Source organism: Eleutherodactylus coqui, chromosome 13 (genome assembly GCF_035609145.1).
Source record: "Eleutherodactylus coqui strain aEleCoq1 chromosome 13, aEleCoq1.hap1, whole genome shotgun sequence".
Classification (NCBI taxonomy): Eukaryota; Metazoa; Chordata; class Amphibia; order Anura; family Eleutherodactylidae; genus Eleutherodactylus; species Eleutherodactylus coqui.
This window is the reverse complement of record NC_089849.1, coordinates 129,719,006-129,746,745: the sequence shown is the minus strand read 5'-3', so window position 1 is coordinate 129,746,745 and position 27,740 is coordinate 129,719,006. Positions and strand designations below refer to the sequence as shown.

The 27,740-nt window shown below is 46.2% G+C and overlaps 1 protein-coding gene across 1 annotated transcript; it reads right to left on the bottom strand.

The window, feature by feature from the left end:
* Window positions 1-822: 822 nt before the first annotated feature.
* LOC136588510 (zinc finger protein 271-like) lies at window positions 823-27,740 on the bottom strand. The gene is made up of 3 exons (XM_066587789.1): window positions 27,683-27,740; window positions 14,046-14,103; window positions 823-4,214 (listed from the first exon to the last, which is right to left on the bottom strand). Exon 3 carries the CDS (start codon window positions 4,139-4,141, stop codon window positions 1,721-1,723), a length of 2,421 nt encoding a protein of 806 aa, XP_066443886.1. The 5' UTR covers window positions 4,142-4,214; window positions 14,046-14,103; window positions 27,683-27,740; the 3' UTR covers window positions 823-1,720.

Sequence of the window (27,740 nt, the reverse complement as noted above, 5' to 3'; positions counted from 1 at the left end):
ATTTAAGGGCTGCACAGTGGAGACAGCTGAGCAGAAAGTTCTCGATCCATCCCCTCACACATGTAATGGTGCAAACAATGGGGGACAACCTCCGTGTAAATGGCCTAGCATACATGGCGCCAGGAGTCTAACCTGTAGAATACTGTCTAGAGATCCGTAGAGGGTGGGCTTTAAGGAAGCAACAGAAGGCATGTGGTCGCCCTTGTCAGCGGCTCTAGCCTTTAACAAGGTTCCAGAAGTCTGGAGAACAAGCTGGTTTAATCTGTAAGTGCATCTAAAAAAAGCACAAGTTCTTGGTTCTGCAAGAGTTGTGAAAAGTGAGTTTGAAGAGCCTTTGGATGATTGCCCAAGGGGTTGTTCATCTGAATGTTTGTTCCCGATGTCTGCCCGTGTAAACGCGCAATCAAAAGGACAATTCACTCGTCATTCATCACATCTTGTAAATAATTTGTAGGCCGCACATGGGGGACGCAAGCGTAAACGTGGGCAACAAATGATGGTAGAATTGACCACTGATCATTCACATTTACCTCCCAACTACTGAATAGAAAGGCTAGTAAACGAGTGCCCATCGCTTATTAGATTGTTCATTTAACGCTTGTTACAAGCAATTTATCTGCTCGTGTAAACGGACCTTTACTCCTCATTAAAGCTTGTTATCCAAAACGCTGCAACGGTTGTATTGTTGTATCCTCTAGTATTTATCACAACTGCAGATTGCTTCCATCCTGCCCCCATTCTTTACACTGCCGTGCAGCTTACTGTGGACTGGACTTGTTTGGCTCTTACTGGTTCTGTTCAGAAACATAAAGGAGTCGTCAATTTTTGAACAACCACTTTTCATTTCAAAGGAGACTTGACAATAAGTAAATAACAGGGATTCAACTGCTGGGACTCCTTGGGATCTACCATTACAAGTGTGGGCTAGCTCGCATTCATTGACACCAATGGGATATCACACACACATTAAGTCCCTCGGTGGAGGACTCTCTTTATGGAACTACTTTCTATTGTGGTGAATAAGGAGTCTCAGGTAAAGGGAGCCCCTGCAGGGCATTTAAAAATGGTTGCCACTAGTGATGAGCGAGCATACTCGCTAAGGGCAATTGCTCGAGCGAGCATTGCCCTTAGCGAGTACCTGCCTGCTCGAGACAAAAGGTTTGGCTGCCAGCGGCGGGCAGGGAGCGGTGAAGGAGAGCGGGGAGGAACGGAGGGGAGATCTCTCTCTCCCTCTCTCCCCCCCGCGCCCTCCTGCTCACTGCCGCAACTCACCACTCCCCCGCGCCGGCACCCGAACCTTCTCTGCCGAGCGGGGAGATACTCGCTAAGGACAATGCTCGATCGAGTAATTGTCCTTAGCGAGTATGCTCGCTCATCTCTAGTTGCCACATTTCAGAAACTTATATAAAAGTCTGACATATATGTTTGCAAACATAATATAAACTCAGTAAGGCCCCTTGTCCACGGACGAGGCGGAATATTGCGATATTCCGCCGCAGGGGACGAGCTGACAGGTCTCTGCGGTGAGCCTATCTAACAGATAGTCTCACCGCAGAGAATCGCAGCATGCCGCGATTTGAGTCCCGCAAGTGGAGAATCGCTATGATTCTCCGCTAAGCGTGCGCTGCGTACTCACGACTGGATTATCGCCGTGAGTACCGTAATACAAGATTGCCCGTGGACAGGAGCCCTAATACAAAACTTTGCACCAGAAAATGAATCATCTTTTTTCCCCCATATGTATTTTCACATGTCTATTCAAGGTGCATTTCTGACCGAAGGTTTTACCACACTCAGAACACAGATATGGTTTTTCTCCCGTGTGGATTCTCTGATGGAGAATGAGATTCTGGTGAATACTAAAACTCTTGCTGCACTCCGTACATGAGTACGGCCGTTCTCCTGTGTGAACTCTTTGGTGAATAACAAAATCAGACTTCCGAGTAAAACACTTTCCACATTCTGAACAAAAACAAAGTTTCTCCCCGGTATGGATTCGTTGGTGTAGGACAAGGTTTTGGTGAATGGTAAATCGTTTTCCACATTCAGAGCATGGGTACGGTTTCTCCCCAGTGTGAACTCGCTGATGAACAACAAAATCCGCCTTACGGGTAAAACATTTACCACATTCTGGACATGCAAATGGCTTTTCTCCTGAGTGGATCTTCAGATGTTTTACCAGCTGAGACTTGTTGGTGTAACTCTTCTCACATACAGTACAAGGATATGGTTTCTCTCCTGTGTGGAGTCTTTGATGGAAAACAAGACTAGAGTGAGTGTTAAAGCTATTCCCACATTCTGAGCAGGAAAATGGTTTCTCCCCCGTGTGAATTCTTTGATGGGTCACAAGATGTCCTTTCTGAGAAAACTTCTTTCCACAATCAGAACATGAGAAAGGCTTCTCTCCTGTGTGTGTCCGCTGATGTGCGATAAGTGGAGCCTTCTGAGAAAACCGCCGATCACATATAGTGCATGAAAATGGCTTCTCCCCTGTATGAACTCTTTGATGTTTGCTATAGACTGACTTGTGGGTGAAACATTTTCCACATTCAGCACATGAATATGGTTTCTCTCCGGTGTGACCTCTCATGTGTAGGATGAGGCTTGTTTGAGTGTTGAAGCACTTCTCACAGTGAGAACATGAGTATGGCTTTTCTCCAGTGTGGATTCTCTGGTGGGTAATAAGGTTAGATCTTTGGGAGAAACATTTTCCGCAGTCCGGACAGGAGACTGGTTTCTCTCCTGTGTGGACTCTCTCATGTATGATAAGCTGTGCTCGTTGATTGAAGCCTTTCTCACAATGTGAACAGGGATATGGCTTCTCACCAGTGTGCGTTCTTTGATGAGCCACACACTGTTCTTGACGTAGGAAACATCTCCCACAAAAAGAGCATGAAAACCTTTTGTCATCCGTGTGGTATTTTTCATGGATACCTAGTCTTGCCTTTTGCGAAAACCGTTTCCCACAATAGAAACAAGCAAATGGTTTATCCCCTGTATGGGATCTCTCATGGACAGCCACATGGGACTTCTGAGAAAACCTCTTGTCGCAATATGAACATAGAAATGGTTTTTCCCCAGTATGGATCTTCTGGTGTGCGGTGCATTGTTCTAGACGCGAAAAACACTTCTTACAGTAAGAGCAAGAGAATGGTTTCAAACCACTATGGGTTTTATGGTGTCTACTGAGATGCGATTTACAACTAAATCGTTTTTTACACAAGGAGCAAGAAAACGATTTTGCTTCTGATTCATGCAGGTTTCCATCTTCACTTTGGGACCATTCTTCATTTAACCTCGACCCCGTACATTCTGCGGACCGATGATTATCACCGCCTGCAGTGTTGTCATCTTCACCAGAAGCCGGCTCTTCTTTGATGTACACCAGTGTATATTCAGAGAGATTATACTCTTCACGTGAAAACGATTCCTCCTTAATGTGAACAGAATTAGGATGCATTTCTGTAGGATCTATGGAAAGGTCTGTGGGATTTTCACCATTGCATGACTCCAGTTCAGGCTTAATATGAGCGGAAGGAAGTTTTGTATGATCTGTTTGTGAATCAGCATTGGGGTCTTCTTCAGTTGTGTCCAATTCGTCTTTAATAGGAAATGGTGAATATTCTCCAATACCAATAGGTACGTCAGTATCAGTATTTTCTACAGTTGCATCTGATTCCTCTTTAATACGTGCAGATGGATCTTGTTGGGTATGATCTGTGTCAGCATTTGTACGTTCTCGTTTACCATTGGAAACGGGCTCCTCTTTAATACAAATAGATACATTTTGTGTTTGACTTTTAGGTATATAAATGTCAGGGACCAGGAGGTTTCCGTTAATATGAGCGGATGGATGCTGCGTGTCACCGATGGATGTATAAGGGGCTTCGAGGGCTGGTTCCTTCTTAATATGATGACATTGAAATTCTTGTGTATGATCTATGCTTATATTAATGTCGGAGACTGTGAGATTTTCTTCATCACAAAAGAAAGTTTCTTCCTTAATTTGAGTAGATGGGCATTGTGTTTCTCCAAGATTGATGGGCGTAATGTTGTTCTCAACAGTTGATGCCGATTCCCGAGTCTCATCGCTCTCCCAGTGTTGCTTGTCTATGTCTGAATTCTGGTTTGTTAGTTCCATAACACTTTTATCTTTAGCCTTAGAATCCAGAGAAAAGACTGTATCAAATCTTCCAGTCAGATTCCTGATAGATCTAAGAAAAAGAAAAGAAAAGTTGTCAATGGGTATTTCTCCTCACTGCACAGACTTAAAGAGAATAGGTTTACTCATTAAAATCAGGCAGGGAAAACATTTTCTGATGTCACCACAACTGCACATCGAACTTTCAGCTCCTCCCTTTGCATTGCTACACGGTGGATGAATCGGGTCTGTGGACCTCTGAGTGCCCAGGACATCAGGAAACTTTCCTAATAAGGTTTGATCCGGGAGAGGTTGCGCTTTATTGTTGGACTGCATGAATCTGTTTTTCAGTGATACACCAGTTACTATGAAGTGCAAGGTTCGGCCCGCATCTCTACTGTACAACTACACAATAGGTTCAGTCCAATTAAAAAACAAAAAAGTTATATTTCTTAGTTTACTTCACTAGGGAGAAGACCAAACAGAAGAGTCTATCATGTGCGACCTTTCTACAGTTTCTTCATTTTGAACTGTTGTCTAAATGCTAGTTCCCCTAACAAGGTGCTGATTGAAGTGGTCTCTACTATTAATGCCTCAATGGGGGTCAGTAGGACAAATGCCGAGATCTCTGAGTAGGCACTCAAGAAACATACTAAGAGATGAATATAGACTGTGAGCTTCAATAGGGACAGGGCCCAATGTCAGCGAAAATCTTTGTACAGTGCTGCGGTATATGTATGTGCTATAATAATGAATAAAATAAATAAATAAGGGGAAGATAGACTTAGGCCCAATGTCCAGGGGCAGATTTGATTGGCAGAACCCGTGCAGGAGATCCGCATATCAAGCTGCCCATAGGGATGCATTAATGTCTGCAAAACATTTAAAAGCATGCGGATGTCATTTTTTCCCAACGTGCGAATCACACGCATGGGGGTAAATTTGTTTTTCTTTAAAAATCGCAGTGTGCTCTATTTTCTGTGGGTTCCCACACAGACGGCTTCCATTGAAGTCAATGGAAGCCGTCCGATCTGCGGCACACCTGTAGCTGACACTGTGGATGTGCCGCAAATCCGCGGAAAAGCAGGAGATTTTGAAAAAAAATGCACTGTGCAAGAAAGAAGATCCGGCCGGGACGCTGGAGAGCCGCACCGCATCCAGACAGGTAAGAAAACTGTCCACGCCGGTGGGCATGGGTGGATTCTGTGCGTGCCGTGAACATGAGGCTAAGAGGGCCTCCTCTGGTTATTTTAGATGCCCTAATAGACTATTTGAAGATGAATATTTAAATTTGGATAATTCTTTTTTATGTTTGAAAACCTTTACAAAAATACTTTCCTCGCTTGCCCTCCATGTTAGGCATTACAGAAAGAATGTACTAAAACCTTGCCAGTGCCAAACCCTACTCACCAGTACATTCATCATCATCATCATTTAGTTCTGGCTCACAACATTGGTCTTTTATGAATACTGGTGCAGACAATCTCTTGTAAGTTAGGGGCTATAGACAGCTTTGGATCATGTTTTTTTAAGTCACATTATATCTATTTTGTGTTAAAGGGATTGCCAGTTGTATATATTTTTTAATTCTTGCTTCCCATATGTAAAAAACCTATACAACATCCAAAACTCCCCTCTCCTGGCTCCCCGAAGCTCCGATCTCCCCTGTGAAGGCTGCAGTCAGGGGCGCTAGGCTGTGGGAGCCAATCACAGACCCCAGTGCTCGAATGCTGGGGTCTACCATGACTGCAGCAGCCTGTGACGTCCCATAAACAGGAAAGTATAGGAAGCTTTAGTAGTTCGATATTTGGGGAACAGAAATTAAAATAGGCTCAATTTCTATCTTCGTTTTCCGGGAGCTCCTCTCCACGGGGGGACATAGACTGGCTGCTATGAGGTCTCCCACACACTACACAGAGGACATCCCGGGGGAGAAACCTATGCCAAAGGCAGTAAGAACCCTCTTTTAGGTCCCCTAAAATATAACTTTTATTGAAAACTAATACAATTTTACATATGAGCAACTAAAAGCCCAGAGCCCCTACTGCCCCAGTGCAGAGCACAATATAGTCAGGCAAGAAGTGCCCTGTAGATATATGCCCACAGGGGAGGCAGCACTGCTGCACCCTCGAACACCACAGGGTGAAGGCGTGAGCAACCAGACAGGCAAAAACACCGTATATAGATCTGAAAGAAGAAAGAACTGATCCGCCCCAACATGTATCACCAGAGATCTGGCGTCTTCAGGGGACGCGGGGCTATAGACACGCCGCCCAGCAACATACAGCCTCCTTAAAGACCATGGGCTGAGCCAACAGATTACAACTAAAGCCATGACTACCAACTGTTCCCTGCCTTGGCTCCATCCACTTTGGGCAAACGGAGAGCCCTAAAGCCTCATCTACATATCCTACAGCTAAAGCACATTCAATAGCATTGGGGCTTTACATGTCCACTGACCTTTACCTAGCGAGATAAGGTAGCCTCTCGCCTGCAGCTCCACGGTTCCCAGGCTCCCAGTCCCAGACCTGGACTTAACCACAATAGAGTCCCTGATGTCTACAGGCTGTTCCTTTATCATCGTCCACTTGCTTCTGTAAGATGCCTGATCGGCCTGATTTGTACCCTTTTATTTGATAGCTCTTTGCCATTCTCTACGAACTCTCCAGGTTGTTGGGTCATGCAGCCATCATCGGACCAGACGGTAGTGTGGGACTCTCCATTGCTAAAAGCTACCCGACAAAATGTTATTATGGTTACTGGCTGTTTTGTATCTCCCAATCCCAAGTATAATGAATGCATTTCATTCTACAAAATTAGTCTTCTCTTAAGGCCCATTTACACGAGCGATGATCGCTCAGACAGTGACAGCTTTGAGCGATCATTTTGAATAAACTATTAAGCAGCTACTCAATTTAGAGTGCAAACGAAGCCTTAGCTGAATGCAGCTAATAGCCCAAGGGCTCTTATCTGCTTTCAGTTCCTTTGTTCTCCACGGGGAAACAATGCTATCAGCACTACCTGTGGAGAACTCCTGATAAGGCTGAAGGACGATTTTTAGGTTGGCCTGAATTTAACGATCAGCTAGCAGTGCACGATGGCCGCGCATTTAAACACAGTGATGATCACTAAAACGATCGCTTTTTAGCGATTTTTGAGTGATCATCACTCTGTGTAAATGGGCCTTAACACTTTTAAATCACTCCTCCCCTAGTACCACCTGCATGATTCCTGGCATGAAATGAACCCAACTAATAAAGATTTTCTGCATTTTTCGATTGCCCATTTTATATATATTTAAAAATCGACCATATTTTAGTACCTGCCTCCTTATTACTCCAACTAACACACTGGATAACACTCTGGGTTCCCTGGTCAGATCATAGCTTGGTGTCAATCATACGTTGTTCTTTAACCCCTTAAGGACACGGCCTATTTTAGGCTTAAAGGGGTTGTCCCGCGCCGAAACGGTTTTTTTTTTTTTTTTCAACCCCCCCCACCGTTCGGCGCGAGACAACCCCGATGCAGGGACCTAAAGAAAGCTTACCGGAGCGCTTACCTTAATCCCTGCGCTCCGGTGACTTCTATACTTACCGGTGAAGATGGCCGCCGGGATCCTCTTCCTCCGTGGACCGCAGCTCTTCTGTGCGGTCCATTGCCGATTCCAGCCTCCTGATTGGCTGGAATCGGCACGTGACGGGGCGGAGCTACACGGAGTCGGCATCCTGCACGAGAGGCTCCATAGAAGAAAGCAGAAGACCCGGACTGCGCAAGCGCGGCTAATTTGGCCATCAGAGGCCGAAAATTAGTCGGCACCATGGAGACGAGGACGCCAGCAACGGAGCAGGTAAGTAAAAAACTTTTTATAACTTCTGTATGGCTCATAATTAATGCACAATGTACATTACAAAGTGCATTAATAAGGCCATACAGAAGTGTATAGACCCACTTGCTGCCGCGGGACAACCCCTTTAAGGACGCAACGATTTTTGGCGGATTTTCTTCTCCATTTATCAAAAGTCATAACTTTTTTATTTTTCCGTCGATGCGACCGTATAAGGGCTTGTTTTTTGCGTGGCGAGCTGTAGTTTTTATCGGTGCCACTTTTGGGTACATAGACTATATTGTAAAACTTTTATTTTTTTTTATGATAACAGGGAGAGAAAACGCATCAATTCTGCCATAGATTTTTTTTTTACAGCGTTAATCATGCAGCATAAATGACACAATCCATTTTTTCTGCGGGCCAGTACGGTTACAACGATACCAAAATTCTTACATTTTTTTTTAGGTTTTTCCACTTTTCTGCATTAAAAACCCTTTTTTTGGAAATTATTTTTTTTCTAAATCGCTGCATTCAAAGTCCTGTAACTTTATTTTTTGATGTGCGGAGCTCTATGAGGGTTTATTTTTTGCGAGACGAACTGTAGTTTTTATTGGTACCATTTTGGGGTACACATGGCTTTTTTGATCACTTTTATTGCGTTTTTAGAGAGGCAAAATGTGCAGCTTTTTGTACGCTTTTTGTATGCGGCATAGCGCGAGATCATCCCTATGACGTAAGGGTACGTCATTTTGCAGGAAGTACTCCGCTCACATGACGTACCCTTACGTCACGGGGAGGGAAGGGGTTAATGTCCAAACCCACTACCATAGCCCGGTCCCTCAGCGATTCTCTTCTGACCATCCCTGCGGCTTTATCCCCTCTGAAAGCACAACTTGATGACCACTGTACAATAAACGGCCTTTCTGTTTTTCTCCTATGTCTTTGTGGCAGTGCTTCGCAGCTTCTGTATCTAATTAGCAGCTCGACGTACGCAGGAACGCGTAATGCTACAGTTGGATCTGGAAGGGTTAGAGATGGTGACAAAAGCACATCCATTAGAGAGTAATCCCAAAGCACTCTCTCAGGCCAAGACCCCAGTGGACCCATGCCTTACAGAGATGATTGAATGAAAAATCTAATGGTCCTGCCAACATAACTACATGTAGAATAACAAGCCACCCACATCTCTGGCTCAATCAAACCCTCCTATGGAGTCCCTTCTATAGACTTTGCACCAAATATGGCATAAGCACTGCAAACCCACTTACTATAGTCTTAAGTTCCATTTACACGCAAAGATGATCACTCAAAATTCATTCAAAAGATAGCTTGAATGACAGTTTGAGCGATCATTTTGCATAAACTACTAATGGGTACTAATGCCCATTAGTAGCTTATTAGCTTCATTTGCGTGTAAATGGGCCTCCCTTTGCTGTATGCAAATGGTGGACTGCTATCTTCATAGAGCTCTATTGGTCTCCCAGGGAAGAGCAGCTGAATACAATTTTATCAGCGCTCCAGCGGAAAATCACAGCATGCGGTTCCTGCTATCAGCTGGCCAGCCGAAGGATGGTTTTTATGCTGAACTAAAAATCATTGTTCGGCAGAAACGCAAACGATGGTAGCATTTACACATAATGATTATTACTCAAAAGAGTGATAATCATTGCATGTAAATGGGCCTTTAGAGTTTAGACACTTCCTCGTTGAACTCTACTTTCAGTCACACCCTCCCTGACATTAACAATTAGCTTTAGATTTCTAAAATATTGCATCCCCCACACTGACTGACGTATTTTTAGAATGTCTTGCCTCGAAAATTACCCTAGACGAGGTAGCAGATGCTATTAAAACACTCAAAGCTAATAAGCATCTGGGCCCGGATGGCTTTCAGTCTCATATTATAAAATCTTTTCACCAATCCTGAGTGTGCATCTAATAATTATTTTAACGCCATTCGAGAGGAATACCTGGTTGGGCAAGCTTCTCTTCTGGCAGCCATCTCTAGGATTCCTCAACCAGAAAAAGATTCATTAGACGAACAAAACTACATCCCCAATTCCCTCATAACCGTGGATATGAAACTTCTTATCAAGATCTTAGCCAACATGTCTAAGTGCAGCTCTCCCATTGATAATGGGAAACGATCAGGTTGGGTTTATCCCAGGTCGTCAAGCCCCAGATAATAATCGCCGAATTGCCCGTCTCACACACATTTGTCGCACTCGGGGTCTTCCTGCCATGCTGATCTCCTTGGATATATAAGGCTTTCCACACCCTGAGTTGTTTATATTTGTTCTTAGCACTGGTAGACTCCTACTGAATGTCTTACATGGTTCCGAGTGTCATACATCCCCTAAAGCCTTGGTTCACTACAAGGGCTTCTGTCCATCGGGGCACTCGGCAGGGATGGCTGGTATTCCCACACCCTCCTTTTTTATCTTAGCCATGGAACCCTTGGCAATTAAAATTCATAGCAAGTCAGACATTAAAAGGATCAAAATGGCATGTTCGCAGATGACATATTATTGTGGGTGTCCTCCCCCCGTGCCACTAACCCAACCTACTAACCACACTGTCCCAGACTCTTGGTTCACACTCAGGTCTAACAATGCAAAATCAAGAGCCTTTACTCTCACATTACCTCTGAATCTGCTCTCTAAGCTTTAATCAAATTTCCAATTTCAGTGGTCATCGGGGTCACTGGACTATCTGGGCATCCATTTACACATCATTATATTCTCAGAATTATACTCCTCTCCTCTGCAAATTCAGACTCCCCGAAAGCTGGAGTTGTTACCATATCTCATGGAGAGGAAGAGGTCATTCTTTAAAAATGACATTCCTTCCCAAACTGCTGTACTTTTTATTAGGGCTCTTCCGGTCAACGCCCAGGGCACATCCTGAGAACATTCCAACAACCATCTCTTCGTTTTGTCTGGAAGGGCTCTAGTCGTGTTCCACTTTATACAGACACAGACTGAAAGGAGGACGGGGCGCTTTTTGAAGTATTTTCAGGCTGCCCCGATAGCCCAACCGTCTCTAGTTTGTTCCTCTTTGGCCCCTGAGGTCCTCTCACTACTGAATTAATCTTGTGAACCCCACTAATAACCAGACCACCTATTACCAGACACTCTCTTAAGTTCTTAAAAAATGGGAAAAAAGCCAGTGAAAAAAATATTAAAAAATACGGAGAAAGAAGACGCAGCAAAAAGAATTTTGGTAGCTTAAGGAAAAAAATAGGGCAGTAAAACCAACACAGGGGTAAAATCTCCAAAAAGTGTCTGGTCCTTAGGGGGTTAAATACCCGCAGGCTAAGGGTCTTATCTCGCAAATATATTCCAGACTTGTCCACCCCTCTACCACGCACAGCTGACATATGTTTCACGTTGGGATCCCCCTTTGCTGACGAGGATTGGTCTCAGATATGGGAATCAACCAACAAGTGCTGCAATCTACTAATGTCATCATTTAACGCTGTTTTCGGGGATGCTCCTCCCCAGGAGACATGCTTCATATCTGGCAGTCCTGCCCCAAGTTAACCCCATAGTGACGGCCCCATAGTGTTTTTATGACCTGCCGTTGCAGGATGTGTATGGACAGAGATAGCGCAGGCGTCAGCTGTTTATTACAGCTGACACCCGTGCCCCCCCCCCCCCTCCCCGTGGTGAGATCGGGGGGAGCCGTGCAGGTGTCATGGGAGCTGGGGGCCTTCTTAAAGGCCGTGGGGTGGCCTGTCAGAATGCAGTATGACATAATGCTATAACATTACGTCATACTGCAGGAGTGATCAAAGCATCGCTGGTTGTGGTCCTCTAGGAGGACTAAAAGAAAGTGTAAAAATAAGATCAATAAAGTTTTACTAATTATTAAAAAAAAAAAAGTCATAAAAGTAAAAAAAAAAACCTTTTGCCATATATGCAATAAAAAATCAAAATAATAAACTCAAAATATGTGTTTGGTATCGCTGAGTCTAGAAAAGTCCGATCTATCAAAGTAATGTATTATTTATCCCGCATGGTGAACGTCATCCGAAAAAAACCATAAAGAACGCCTGAAATGCACTTTTTTGGTCACCTTATCTCCGAGAAAAAACGTAATAAAAAGCAATCAAAAAGTCAATTGTATGCAAAAATGGTACCAACGGAAACGACAGGACGTACCGCACAAAATGAGCCTCGCACAACCATGTCAACAGAAAAATAAAAAAGTTATTGTGCCCAGAAAATAATTTAAAAAAATGAAATATCTTAAAAAAAAAATACAAGTAGTACAGCAAACAAAAACTCTACAAGTTTGGTATCGTAGTAATCGTACCGACCCGTAGAATAAAGTTATCGGGTCATTTTTGTTGCAGTTTTTGTGCGCCGTAGAAACAAGACGCACTGAAAGATGGTGGAATGTCGTTTTTTTTCATTTCTCTCCACTTAGAATTTTTTAAAAGTTTTTCAGTACATTATAGGGTGCACTAAATAGCACCACTGAAAAATACAACTCGTCCCGCAAAAAACAACAAGCCCTCATACAGCGACGGCGATGGAGAAATGAAGAAGCTACCATTTTTTTAAAAGGGGGGAGGAAAAAACAAAAATGGAAAAAAGCAAAAAAGCTCCGTCACTAAGGGGTTAAGAGACTCTGGATCCCAGACACATGGGGAAATTAATCATTCTTTCCCTAGCTCCTGAACAAATCATTGACCAATCATGGTGAAGGGCATCCTTTGGCTTCTCCGAGGAAGAGCGTTGAATGCAATTGGTATTTAATGAATGAAAAATTAACATAATTGCTAATTGACATGATGAACTTCTGAGAGTCTGGACCCCATTGGCAGAGTATGCCCTCCCTTCCCAAAATAACACGTCCTTAAGTCTCCTTATACGCGTAGTAGGTCATCTGAGATACTCCACACAGTCTTGTATCTCCTTCCCAAGAGGGAAGGTTCCCCTTTATCAGTTTAGCCCTGGCCCGGCCATTACTTTACCTGTAACCCTTCCAGTATAGGTGTTTGCACATGAAGGTATCTAAGAGAGGGTCACCTGTTGTACCTTTATCTTACACAATATTTGATATGCAGTGCATTTACAATATGCCTTATTTTCTGATTGTTCCCTTTATTATAAATTTCAAAAACTTAAATAAAAACAATATAAAAAAACTCCCTAAAAAAAACAAAAAGATAACACATAATAAGTACTACAATACAAAATATTCAAAAGTCGTCCACAGCCTTTAAACACTCTGAAGCCATTAAGCTTCCACAACCATAATATTATGGCATATAGGTTTATGGAGCCCTGGTGTCATATAGAAGCCAACAGTCATTGATGGTCGAGTAGAGACCCTGGCATCAGATTGCCTACTAGTCACTGGCTCAGCCAGGAGAGGACTACTGACCACCTCCTGGTATCCATCACCCCATCGGCAGACAGTTTGTGCAGACCAGAAACAATTCTGAAGACAATACAGAAAATAAAAGAGTCTGCAGCCGCTCCTCCCATGTTCCCGGATTTCTCTTGGAGGAACAGAAGGCTTACCTCCCAACTGTTCCAGCAGGATAGTCCTGTCTCAGGAGGTCACCTGACAGTCCCACGCAGGCGGGTGATCGCTGTCCCTCAGATGGGATGGCATTGGGTCATGCCAGTGCAGGAGGCAGAGGAAGGCTTATGCCCATCCTGCAGGGCAGACTGGGCCCATTTTGGAGAAGTTGAGTCCAGAAAATGAGGCTCATTGATGTTGATGACTGCAAGGAGAAAGTAGGAGCCAAGCAGCAAGGAGATCCAGCCATCTGTGAACCGCAGCGCTGTCTTCTAAACTCTCCTTGTGGCAGCTGACTGGCCAGTGTTCAGGGAGTATACCGCTTACATTGGTGAATAGCTGAGCACCGGCAGTGCTACACTCTTCTCATTACATGGCTGGCTCCTGCCTGGGCTGCAGCATGAACTGCAGCTCTGAGGTAGCAATAGGGGGGAAAGGTGGGGAGGCGCAGGCTACCAGTCATTGCTGGGAGGATGGGGTCATACATCCCAGCAACTCTGCAAATCTGAACAGCCTTATTGACATTAGTGGGATTAGTCTTACCGGTAACGCAGCTTCTACGAACCATCCATGACGGCTCCAATGGGGTTGTCCATCATTCCTAATAGGGACAGGAAGACAGAAGAGGTTAAAAGCCCCTCGCCATCCCGCCATCACTGGGATTTACAAATGATTAGTCAGGCAAAAATACATCCTTCAACTGAAGTGTTAAGGCTGGTTTAGGCACAACGATTATCACTCAAAAATCACTCAAAGCCGTCTCTTCAGCGATATCGCTGTGTGACCGCTGACATCCTGCAGTTTTCGTTCCCCCGTTGCTCCTCGTTGTCTGTCAGCGTGCTGACGATGAGCCTCATCAGGGATTCACAGCGGGATACAGCTGATACTATTGTTTCATCCCGCTCCCTGATGACAGGCTGGTATGAAGAACAGAGCGGTCCAGCTGCATTCTCCATACCCCGCTCGGAGCGCTCAGCTGTATACCAGCTGAAGGTAGAACACAAGCGGGGACACCCCTGTATAACAGCCGGGCGCTCCGAGAAGAGAACAGCTGAATGTAGAACACAAGCGGGGACACCCCTGTATACCAGCCGGGCGCTCCGAGCAGAGAACAGCTGGGTGTAGAACACAAGCGGGGACACCCCTGTATAACAGCCGGGCGCTCCAAGCAGAGAACAGCTGAATGTAGAACACAAGCGGGGACACCCCTGTATACCAGCCGGGCGCTCCGAGCAGAGAACAGCTGGGTGTAGAACACAAGCGGGGACACCCCTGTATACCATCCGGGAGCTCCGAGCAGAGAACAGCTGGGTGCAGGAGACAAGCGGGGACACCCCTGTATACCAGCCATGCGCTCCGAGCAGAGAACAGCTGAAGGTAGAACACAAGCGGGGACATCCCTGTATACCAGCCGGGCGCTCCGAGCAGAGAACAGCTGGGTGCAGGAAACAAGCGGGGACACCCCTGTATACCAGCCGGGCGCTCCAAGCAGAGAACAGCTGGGTGCAGGAGACAAGCGGGGACACCCCTGTATAACAGCCGGGCGCTCCAAGCAGAGAACAGCTGGATGTGTAACACAAGCAGGGACACCCCTGTATACCAGCCGGGCGCTCCGAGCAGAGAACAGCTGGATGTGTAACACAAGCAGGGACACCCCTGTATACCAGCCGGGCGCTCCGAGCAGAGAACAGCTGGGTGCAGGAGACAAGCGGGGACACCCCTGTATACCAGCCGGGCGCTCCGAGCAGAGAACAGCTGGATGTGTAACACAAGCAGGGACACCCCTGTATAACAGCCGGGCGCTCCGAGCAGAGAACAGCTGGGTGCAGGAGACAAGCGGGGACACCCCTGTATAACAGCCGGGCGCTCCGAGCAGAGAACAGCTGGATGTAGAACACAAGCTACCCCGCTTGTCTTCTGCATCCTCCGCTTGGAGCGCAAAGTGATTGCTCAACACTGTCAATCAAACTGCCGTTTAAGCGATCACCTTGCCTTGTAAAGGCACACGAGGATTATCGCTCAAAAGACATCTTTTGAGCGATAATCATTGTGTCTAAACCAAGCATAACCCCTTAGTGGCTGCCGAATAGTCGTCTTATGGCAGACGTTCAGGGAATACACTCCACAGGACAGCAGGACGTTGCGGGCTGCGGTCCTCATACCTTTTACAAAGACCAATGACTGTAAATGAGAATTCATTGGAATATTTGTTCACTTAATTATTGCCCCATAAAACAGGGCAGCGATCAGCTGACAAACGAGCCAACGCTCATGGGTACGGTACCAGGAAGGGAGCGGGACCAATAAGGCTGGTCACCAATCACTGTTAGATTGTGTGGTGACAGCATCCAAGGAGCTTGTCAGCCGGAGGGCTACAGTTTCCTTCCAGTAACCAGCCCCCCCAGGTCTGCCAGTGTCAGCCCGTCAGACCACGGCATAATACTAATGCTGCTTAAGGTCTCTTAGGGGAACAAATAAATTAAAAAAGGGTAAAAATACATTTAAAGGGGTTTTCCAAGTTATTATTTAACTGTCCAACCCTTATGCTGGCTTCATGACATCTCCAAATATACATCTCCACGCTTGTGTGCATGTACTTACCGTATGTATGTATACAAGCATATAGATTTTAATGCATATTTATATCTATATACACACACATTTCACTTTCTTACATTTTGTTGTTTTGGCCTCATGCAAATTCAAAAAAAGATTTACCTTTTCCCCCTCATTCTGCATTCAGGACCCCATACTGACAAAGGATGACCGGAAAAATCTCTGTAAAATCAACTTTCCCCCCACAGTACCAGAAGTATTCCCACCCTGTACTCAGTATTAGTCGGAGCCCCTCTGGCAGTGATTCCAGCCTCCAGTCTTCTTGAGGATGATGCCACAAGCTTTACCCCCTGGGTTTGGGTTGTTCTGCCCTCTGTCAGGTTGGATGGGGGCCGTCTGTGAACAGCCATTGTCAGGTCTCCAGAAATGTCCCATTGGGTTCAGGGCTCTGGATGGCCCCTCAAGGACATTCAAAGTTGTCCCACACCTGCGTGGTCTTGGCTGGGGTCTTAGGGTCATTGTCTTGGAAGATCAGCCTTCTGCTCGGAAGTCCCTTGTGTTCTGGATCAGATTTTACTCAAAAATATGTCTGTACTTTGCTCCATTCATCTTTCCCTCCACCCTGACTGGTCTTCCCTCCCCTAGTATTGGGTAGGTGATGAGCGGCGCCTGTTTTCCATCCACCCTGACCGGTCTTTCCTCCCCCGCATGATACTCCACCGCCAGACTTCACTGTAGGGATGGTATTGGACAGGTGGTGAGCGGCGCCTGGTTTCCATCACCCCTGTCCGGTCTCCCCTCCCACAGCATGATGCTCCACTGTCAGGCTTCACTGTAGGGATGGTATTGGGCAGGTAATGAACAGCGCCTGGTTTCCATCCACCCTGGTGGAGGCTGCAGTGATGGTTGACCTTCTGGACGTTTCTCCCATCTGCACACAGGATCTTTGAAGGTCAGCCATTGGGCTCTTGGTCTCCTCTCTTACCGAGGCCCTTCTCCCCCAATGACTTAGTTTGGTGGGTCAGTGGCTCTAGGAAGACTCCTGGTTGCTCTTCCATTTAGGTATTATGAGAGACGCTGGGTTCTTAGTATCCTCTCTTACAAGACCCTTCTCCCCCTTAGTTTGGTGGGTCAGAGCCTCTATGATGAGTCCTGGTTGTTCTTCCATGTAAGTATTATGGGGGCCGCTGGGTTCTTGGTCTCCTTTCTTACAAGACCCGTCTCCCCCTTAGTTTTGTGGGTCAGCGGCTCTAGGAAGAGTCCTGGTTGTTGTTCCATATAAGTATTATGAGAGCCGCTGGGTTCTTGGTCTCTTCTCTTACTGAGATCCTTCTCCCACTTAGTTTTGGGGTCGGCAGCTCAAGGAAGAGTCGTGGTTCTTCTTCCATGTAAGTATTATGGAGGCCGCTGGGCTCTTGGTCATCTCTCTTACAGGACCCTTTCCCCCTTAGTTTGGGGGTCAACAGCTCTAGGAGGAGTGTTGGTTGGTCTTTCATGTAGGTATTATGAGGGCCGCTGGGTTCTTGGTCTCCTCTCTTACCGAGGTTCATCCCCCCCTTAGTTTGGTGGGTCAACGGCTCTAGAAAAAGTCCTGGTTGTTCTTCCATGTAAGTATTATGAGGGCCGCTGGGTTCTTGGTCTCCTCTCTTACAAGACTCTTCTCCTCTTAGTTTGGTGGGTTGGCGGCCTTAGGAAGAGTCCTGGTTGTTCTTTTATGTAAATATGTTGGCCGCTGGGTTCTTGGTCTCCTCTCTTACCGAGGCCCTTCTCCCCCTTAATTTGGTGGGTTGGCAACTCTGGGAAGAGTCCAGGTTGTTCTTCTATGTAAGTGTTATTGGGAATGCTGGGTTCTTGGTCACCTCTTTTACCGAGTCCCTTCTCCCCCTTAGTTTGGTGGGTCAGCAGCTCTAGGAAGAGTCCAGGTTGTTCTTCCATGTAAGTATTATAGGGGCCGCTGGGTTCTTGGTCTCCTCTCTTACAAGACCCTTCTCCCCTTAGTTTGGTGGGTCAGCAGCTCTAGGAAGACTCCTGGTTGTTCTTCCATGTAAGTATTATGAGGGCCATAATATTATTATTAAAATTATATTATTATGGTCTCCTCTCTTACCGAAGTCCTTGTCCCCCTTAGTTTGGTTGGTCAGTGCCTCTATGATGAGTCCTGGCTGTTCTTCCATGTAAGTATTATGGGAGCCGTTAGGTTCTTGGTCTCCTCTCTTACCGAGGTTCTTCTCCCATTTAGTTTGGCGGGTCGGTGGCTCTAGGAAGAGTCCTGATTGCTCTTCAATTTAAGTATTATGAGGGCCGCTGGATTCTTAGTATCCTCTCTTACAAAACCCTTCACCCCCTTAGTTTGGTGGATCGGCAGGTCTAGGAAGAGTCCTGGTTGTTGTTCCATATAAGTATTATGAGAGCCGCTGGGTTCTTGGTCTCCTCTCTTACTGAGGTCCTTTTCCCCCTTAGTTTGGGGGTCGGCAGCTCAAGGAATAGTCCTGGTTCTTATTCCATGTAAGTATTATGGAGGCCGCTGGGCTCTTGGTCACCTCTCTAACAAGACCCTTCTTCCCTTAGTTGGGGGGTCGACAGCTCAAGGAAGAGTCCTGGTTGTTCTTCCATGTAAGTATTATGAGGGCCGCTGGGGTTCTTGGTCTCCTTTCTTACAAGATTCTTCTCCTCTTAGTTTGGTGGGTTGGCGGCTCTAGGATGAGTCCTGGTTGTTCTTCCATGTAAGTATTGTGACGCTCCAGGGGGTTTAAATTAAACATCAGGCAAACAACCAAAGTCTGTTCGTGTTGGTTTATTCACACGAGAGGTTATAACATAAACATCTGGTATCCCAGTAAAAGTGGAAGGAATCAAAAGTCCTTCTAATTCAATGCAGTAGTACTAGTCCATAGCAATAAGCATTATAACAGTGGTAGCTCTGTTTCAGGCAGCTTTTACCAGCTTGAAGTTGAGCCTCTTTGGTAGCAACCTCCTAGCAGAGTTTTGAGTAGCTTCCTCTAGTCAGTAGTAGCAGGGACTGGGATCTCATCAGCCTCCTGGGAACACAAACTCCTGTTTTAGGCTAGGGTCACACAGGGCGGATTTGTTGCGGTTTTGCTGCGGTTTTTCCGTTGCGGTTTTGACACAGAAGAACTGCTTCTGCAGCAAAACCGCTTCAAAGGGTAATTTAGGCTTGCGGATTTTCGTGCGGAAAAATCCGCGTTTTTTCCCGCAGCGCTGTTTTACTTTTGTCGCGTATTTGGTGCGGTTTTGGCTGCGTCCATAGAGGTCTATGGACAAAAAAGCGCTGCGGAAACGACCAAAGAATGAACATACTGCATCTTTTAAAACCACGACGCAGTTGCATTTCCGCACTGCGGCTGTGCGGAAAAAATCCGTCCTGTGAGAACAGCTTTTTGGCAAATCTCATTTGTGCTGCATTGCACTGCAAGCGCAGCGGTTTTGCCGCAGTGCGGATATGTAACGGCAATCTGCAGCAAAACCGTGGCAAATCCGCCCTGTGTGACCCCAGCCTTAGTCTTCCACAGTGCACATGTCACACACGCACGCACGCACGCACGCACGCGCGCGCACGCACACACGCACGCACACACGCACACACACACGCACACACGCACGCACACACACACACACACACACTCCTTTTATATCTAGCAGGTGCCTGAGCTCCACCTGGTTCCCTGGCTCAGGTAAAAACCTGTACTGGAGAGGATGCGAGGCCTACATCACCGAGTTGAGCAACCTCTGCGACACATATCTTCCATCCCTGACTTCTCCTCTGACCCTGCTACAGTATTATGAGGTCCGCTGGGTTCTTGGTCTCCTCTCTTACCGTGGCCCTTCTCCCCCTTAGTTTGGTGGGTTGGCGGCTCTAGGAAGAGTCCAGGTTGTTCTTCTATGTAATCATTTTTGGGGCCGCTGGGTTATTGGTCACCTCTCTTACCGAGGCCCTTCTCCCTCTTAGTTTGGTGGGTCAGCGGCTCTAGGAAGAGTCCTGGTTGTTCTTCCATGTAAATATTATGAGAGCCACTGGGTTCTTGGTATCCTCTCTTACCGAGGTGCTTCTCCCCCTAAGTTTGGTGGGTCGGTCACTCTAGGAAGAGTCCTGGTTGGTCTTCCATGTAAGTATTATGAGAGACGCTAGGTTCTTAGTATCCTCTCTTACCGAGGCCCTTCTCTCTCTTAGTTTGGTGGGTCGGTTGTTCTAGGAAGAGTCCTGGTTGTTCTTCCATGTTAGTATTATGGGGGCCGCTGGGTTATTGGTCTCCTCTCTTACCGCGGCCCTTCTCCCCCTTAGTTTGGTGGGTTGGCGGCTCTACGAAGAGTCCAGGTTGTTCTTCTATGTAATTATTATTGAGGCCGCTGGGTTCTTCGTCAACTCTCTTGCCGAGGCCGTTCTCCCCCCTAGTTTGGTGGGTCGGCAGCTCTAGGAAGAGTACTGATTGTTCTTACATGTAAATATAATGAGGGCCCCTGGGTTCTTGGTCTCCTCTCTTAACGAGGCCCTTCTCCCCCTTAGTTTGGTGGGTCAGCGGCTCTAGGAAGAGTCCTGGTTGTTATTCCATGTAAGTATTATGAGAGCCACTGGGTTCTTGGTATCCTCTATTACCGAGGTCCTTCTCCCCCTAAGTTTGGTGGGTCGGTCCCTCTAGGAAGAGTCCTGGTTGGTCTTCCATGTAAGTATTATGAGACGCTAGGTTCTTAGTATCCTCTCTTACCGAAGTCCTTCTCCCTCTTAGTTTGGTGGGTCGGTTGCTCTAGGAAGAGTCCTGGTTGTTCTTCCATGTTAGTATTATGGGGGCCGCTGAGTTCTTGGTCTCCTCTCTTACCGAGGCCCTTCTCCCCTTTACCTTGGTGGGTCAGTGGCTCTAGGAAGAGTCCTGGTTGTTCTATATAAGTATTATGAGAGCCACTGGATTGTTGGTCTCCTGTTACCGAGGTCCTTCTCCCCCTTAGTTTGGGGGTCGGCAGCTCAAGGAAGAGTCCTGGTTGTTCTTCCATGTAAGTATTATAAGAGCCGCTAGGTTCTTAGTATCCCCTCTTACCGAGGTCCTTCTCCCCCTTAGTTTGGTGGGTCAGTTGCTCTAGGAAGAGTCCTGGTTGGTCTTCCATGTTAGTATTTTGGGGGCCGCTGGGTTCTTGGTTTCCTCTCTTACCGAGGCCCTTCTCCTCCTTAGTTTGGGGGTTGGCAGCTCTAGAAAGAGTCCAGGTTTTTCTTCTATGTAATTAATAATGGGGCCGCTGGGTTCTTCGTCACCTCCCTTACCGAGGCCCTTCTCCCCTTTACCTTTGTGGGTCAGTGGCTCTAGGAAGAGTCCTGGTTGTTCTATATAAGTATTATGAGAGCCACTGGGTTCTTGGTCTCCTGTTACCGAGGTCCTTCTCCCCCTTAGTTTGGGGGTCAGCAGCTCAAGGAAGAGTCCTGGTTGGTCTTCCATGTAAGTATTATGAGAGCCACTGGGTTCTTGGTATCCTCTCTTACCGAGGTCCTTCTCCCTCTTAGTTTGGTGGGTCGGTTGCTCTAGGAAGAGTCCTGGTTGTTCTTCCATGTTAGTATTATGGGGGCCGCTGGGTTCTTGGTCTCCTCTCTTACCGCGGCCCTTCTACCCCTTAGTTTGGTGGGATGGCGGCTTAAGGAAGAGTCCAGGTTGTTCTTCTATGGAATTATTAATAGGGCCACTGGGTTCTTGGTCTCCTCTCTTACCGAGGCCCTTATCCCCTTTACCTTGGTGGGTAAGTGGCTCTAGGAGGAGTCCTGGTTGTTCTATATAAGTATTATTGAGCCATTGGGTTCTTGTTACCGAGGTCCTTCTTTCCCTTAGTTTGGTGGGTCAGTCGCTCTAGGAAGAGTCCTGGTTCTTCTTCTATGTCAGTATTATGGGGTTGCTGGGCTCTTGGTCATCTCTCTTACAAGACCCTTCTCCTCTTAGTTTAGGGTCGGCGGCTCAAGGAAGAGGCCTAGTTGTTCTTCCATGTAAGTATTATGAGGGCCGCTGGGTTCTTGGTCTCCTCTCAAATACCTCCCCCCCCCATACACTAGGTGTAGATATACAGTATGTACATATATATATACGCCCCCCCGTATACTAGGTGTGCATGTACAGTGTATATACAGCCCCAACCCGTATACTAGGTGTAGATATACAGTATGTACATATATATACGCCGCCCCCCCTGTATACTAGGTGTGGATATGCGGTATATATACAGCCTCCCCCATATACTAGGTGTAGATATACAGTATGTACATATATATATATATATATATATATATATATATATATATATATACGCCCCCCCCTGTATACTAGGTGTGGAATTACAGTATATATGCAGCCCCCCCTGTATACTAGGTGTGGATATACAGTATATATACAGCTCCCCCCCATATACAGTATGTATATATATATATATATATATATATATATATACGCCTCCCCCCCCCCCCCGGATACTAGGTGTGGATATACAGTATATATACAGCTCCCCCCGTATACTAGGTGTAGATATACAGTATGTACATATATATATATATATATACAGCCCCCCCCGTACACTAGGTGTAGATATACAGTATGTACATATATATACGCCGCCCCCGTATACTAGGTGTGGATGTACAGTATATATACAGCCCCCCCGTACATTAGGTGTACATATACAGTATGTACATATATATACGCCGCCCCCGTATACTAGGTGTGCATGTACAGTGTATATACAGCCCCAACCCGTATACTAGGTGTAGATAAACAGTATGTACATATATATACGCCGCCCCCCCTGTATACTAGGTGTGGATATGCAGTATATATACAGCCTCCCCCATATACTAGGTGTAGATATACAGTATGTACATATATATATATACGCCCCCCCCTGTATACTAGGTGTGGAATTACAGTATATATGCAGCCCCCCCTGTATACTAGGTGTGGATATACAGTATATATACAGCCCCCCCCCCATATACTAGGTGTAGATATACAGTATGTACATATATATATATACGCCCCCCCCTGTATACTAGGTGTGGAATTACAGTATATATGCAGCCCCCCCTGTATACTAGGTGTGGATATACAGTATATATACAGCTCCCCCCCATATACAGTATGTATATATATATATATATATATATATATATATATATATATATACGCCTCTCCCCCCCCCCCCCGTATACTAGGTGTGGATATGCAGTATATATACAGCTCCCCCCCCCATATACTAGGTGTAGATATACAGTATGTACATGTATATATACGCCTCCCCCCTCCCCGTATACTAGGTGTGGATATACAGTATATATACAGCTCCCCCCGTATACTAGGTGTAGATATACAGTATGTACATATATATATACAGCCCCCCCCCCCATACACTAGGTGTAGATATACAGTATGTACATATATATACGCCACCCCCGTATACTAGGTGTGGATGTACAGTATATATACAGCCCCCCCCCCCCGTACACTAGGTGTAGATATACAGTATGTACATATATATACGCCGCCCCCGTATACTAGGTGTGGATATGCAGTATATATACAGCCCCCTTCCCCCCGTACACTAGGTGTAGATATACAGTATGTACATATATATATACGCCGCCCCCGTATACTAGGTGTGGATGTACAGTATATATACAGCCCCCCCCCCCCGAACATTAGGTGTAGATATACAGTATATATACAGCCTCCTCCCCCCGTATACTAGGTGTAGATATACAGTATGTACATATATATACGCCGCCCCCGTATACTAGGTGTGGATGTACAGTATATATACAGCCCCCTCCCCCCCGTACACTAGGTGTAGATATACAGTATGTACATATATATACGCCGCCCCCGTATACTAGGTGTGGATGTACAGTATATATACAGCCCCCCCCCCATACACTAGGTGTAGATATACAGTATGTACATATATATATATACGCCCCCCCCCGTATACTAGGTGTGGATGTACAGTATATATACAGCCTCCTCCCCCCGTACACTAGGTGTAGATATACAGTATGTACATATATATACGCCGCCCCCGTATACTAGGTGTGGATGTACAGTATATATACAGCCCCCTCCCCCCGTACACTAGGTGTAGATATACAGTATGTACATATATATACGCCGCCCCCGTATACTAGGTGTGGATGTACAGTATATATACAGCCCACTCCCCCCAGTACACTAGGTGTAGATATACAGTATGTACATATATATATACGCCCCCGGACATTAGGTGTGGATGTACAGTGTATATATACAGCCCCCTCCCCCCAGTACACTAGGTGTAGATATACAGTATGTACATATATATATACGCCCCCGGACATTAGGTGTGGATGTACAGTATATATACAGCCTCCTCCCCCCGTACACTAGGTGTAGATATACAGTATGTACATATATATACGCCGCCCCCGTATACTAGGTGTGGATGTACAGTATATATACAGCCCCCCCCCATACACTAGGTGTAGATATACAGTATGTACATATATATATATATACGCCGCCCCCGTATACTAGGTGCGGATGTACAGTATATATACAGCCCCCCCCCCGTACATTAGGTGTAGATATACAGTATGTACATATATATACGCCGCCCCCGTATACTAGGTGTGGATGTACAGTATATATACAGCCTCCTCCCCCCGTACACTAGGTGTAGATATACAGTATGTACATATATATACGCCGCCCCCGTATACTAGGTGTGGATGTACAGTATATATACAGCCTCCTCCCCCCGTACACTAGGTGTAGATATACAGTATGTACATACATATACGCCGCCCCCGTATACTAGGTGTGGATGTACAGTATATATACAGCCCCCTCCCCCCGTACATTAGGTGTAGATATACAGCATGTACATATATATACGCCGCCCCCGTATACTAGGTGCGGATGTACAGTATATATACAGCCCCCCCCGTACACTAGGTGTAGATATACAGTATGTACATATATATACGCCGCCCCCGTATACTAGGTGCGGATGTACAGTATATATACAGCCCCCCCCGTACACTAGGTGTAGATATACAGTATGTACATATATATACGCCGCCCCCGTATACTAGGTGCGGATGTACAGTGTATATATACAGCCCCCTCCCCCCCGTACATTAGGTGTAGATATACAGCATGTACATATATATACGCCGCCCCCGTATACTAGGTGCGGATGTACAGTATATATACAGCCCCCCCCGTACACTAGGTGTAGATATACAGTATGTACATATATATACGCCGCCCCCGTATACTAGGTGCGGATGTACAGTATATATACAGCCCCCCCCGTACACTAGGTGTAGATATACAGTATGTACATATATATACGCCGCCCCCGTATACTAGGTGTGGATGTACAGAATATATACAGCCCCCCCCCCCCGTACACTAGGTGTAGATATACAGTATGTACATATATATACGCCGCCCCCGTATACTAGGTGTGGATGTACAGTATATATACAGCCCCCCCCCCCATACACTAGGTGTAGATATACAGTATGTACATATATATACGCCGCCCCCGTATACTAGGTGTGGATGTACAGTATATATACAGCCCCCTCCCCCCCGTACACTAGGTGTAGATATACAGTATGTACATATATATACACGCCGCCCCCGTATACTAGGTGCGGATGTACAGTATATATACAGCCCCCTCCCCCCCGTACACTAGGTGTAGATATACAGTATGTACATATATATACGCCACCCCCATATACTAGGTGTGGATGTACAGTATATATACAGCCCCCCCCCCGTACACTAGGTGTAGATATACAGTATGTACATATATATACGCCCCCGGACATTAGGTGTGGATGTACAGTATATATACAGCCCCCCCCCCCCCCCGTACACTAGGTGTAGATATACAGTATGTACATATATATACGCCGCCCCCGTATACTAGGTGTGGATGTACAGTATATATACAGCCTCCTCCCCCCGTATACTAGGTGTGGATATACAGTATGTACATATATATATATATATACGCCGCCCCCGTATACTAGGTGTGGATGTACAGTATATATACAGCCCCCCCCCCCCCCCCCGTACACTAGGTGTAGATATACAGTATGTACATATATATACGCCGCCCCCGTATACTAGGTGTGGATGTACAGTATATATACAGCCCCCCCCCCCATACACTAGGTGTAGATATACAGTATGTACATATATATACGCCGCCCCCGTATACTAGGTGTGGATGTACAGTATATATACAGCCCCCTCCCCCCCGTACACTAGGTGTAGATATACAGTATGTACATATATATACACGCCGCCCCCGTATACTAGGTGCGGATGTACAGTATATATACAGCCCCCTCCCCCCCGTACACTAGGTGTAGATATACAGTATGTACATATATATACGCCACCCCCATATACTAGGTGTGGATGTACAGTATATATACAGCCCCCCCCCCCGTACACTAGGTGTAGATATACAGTATGTACATATATATACGCCCCCGGACATTAGGTGTGGATGTACAGTATATATACAGCCCCCCCCCCCCCCCGTACACTAGGTGTAGATATACAGTATGTACATATATATACGCCGCCCCCGTATACTAGGTGTGGATGTACAGTATATATACAGCCTCCTCCCCCCGTATACTAGGTGTGGATATACAGTATGTACATATATATATATATATACGCCGCCCCCGTATACTAGGTGTGGATGTACGGTATATATACAGCCCCCCCCCCCCATACACTAGGTGTAGATATACAGTATGTACATATATATACGCCGCCCCCGTATACTAGGTGTGGATGTACAGTATATATACAGCCCCCTCCCCCCCGTACACTAGGTGTAGATATACAGTATGTACATATATATACACGCCGCCCCCGTATACTAGGTGCGGATGTACAGTATATATACAGCCCCCTCCCCCCCGTACACTAGGTGTAGATATACAGTATGTACATATATATACGCCACCCCCATATACTAGGTGTGGATGTACAGTATATATACAGCCCCCCCCCCCGTACACTAGGTGTAGATATACAGTATGTACATATATATACGCCCCCGGACATTAGGTGTGGATGTACAGTATATATACAGCCCCCCCCCCCCCCGTACACTAGGTGTAGATATACAGTATGTACATATATATACGCCGCCCCCGTATACTAGGTGTGGATGTACAGTATATATACAGCCTCCTCCCCCCGTATACTAGGTGTGGATATACAGTATGTACATATATATATATATATACGCCGCCCCCGTATACTAGGTGTGGATGTACGGTATATATACAGCCCCCCCCCCCCCCGAATATACTAGATATACAGCACATATAAATGTACACAGCCCCCCCTCCTCCAGTATACTAGATGTGGATGTGTATATGTCTCTCCCCTGACATGTGGCTGGTATGATTTGAGCGCACGCCGGCCGCTGTACACACTGCTCCGGTACAAGGGACAGACCAGCACGTTCTACACTGCAGATGGGTTCTATGACGTATAACACGGTCTGACGTCACATAACGGGGTATGATACAGCAGTGGGCGGGGCTGAGAAGAGAGAGAGTCACCAACCTGCCGCTCATCACCATGGGCCACACAGACTAAGGCGGCTGCAGGACCTGCGGTGACG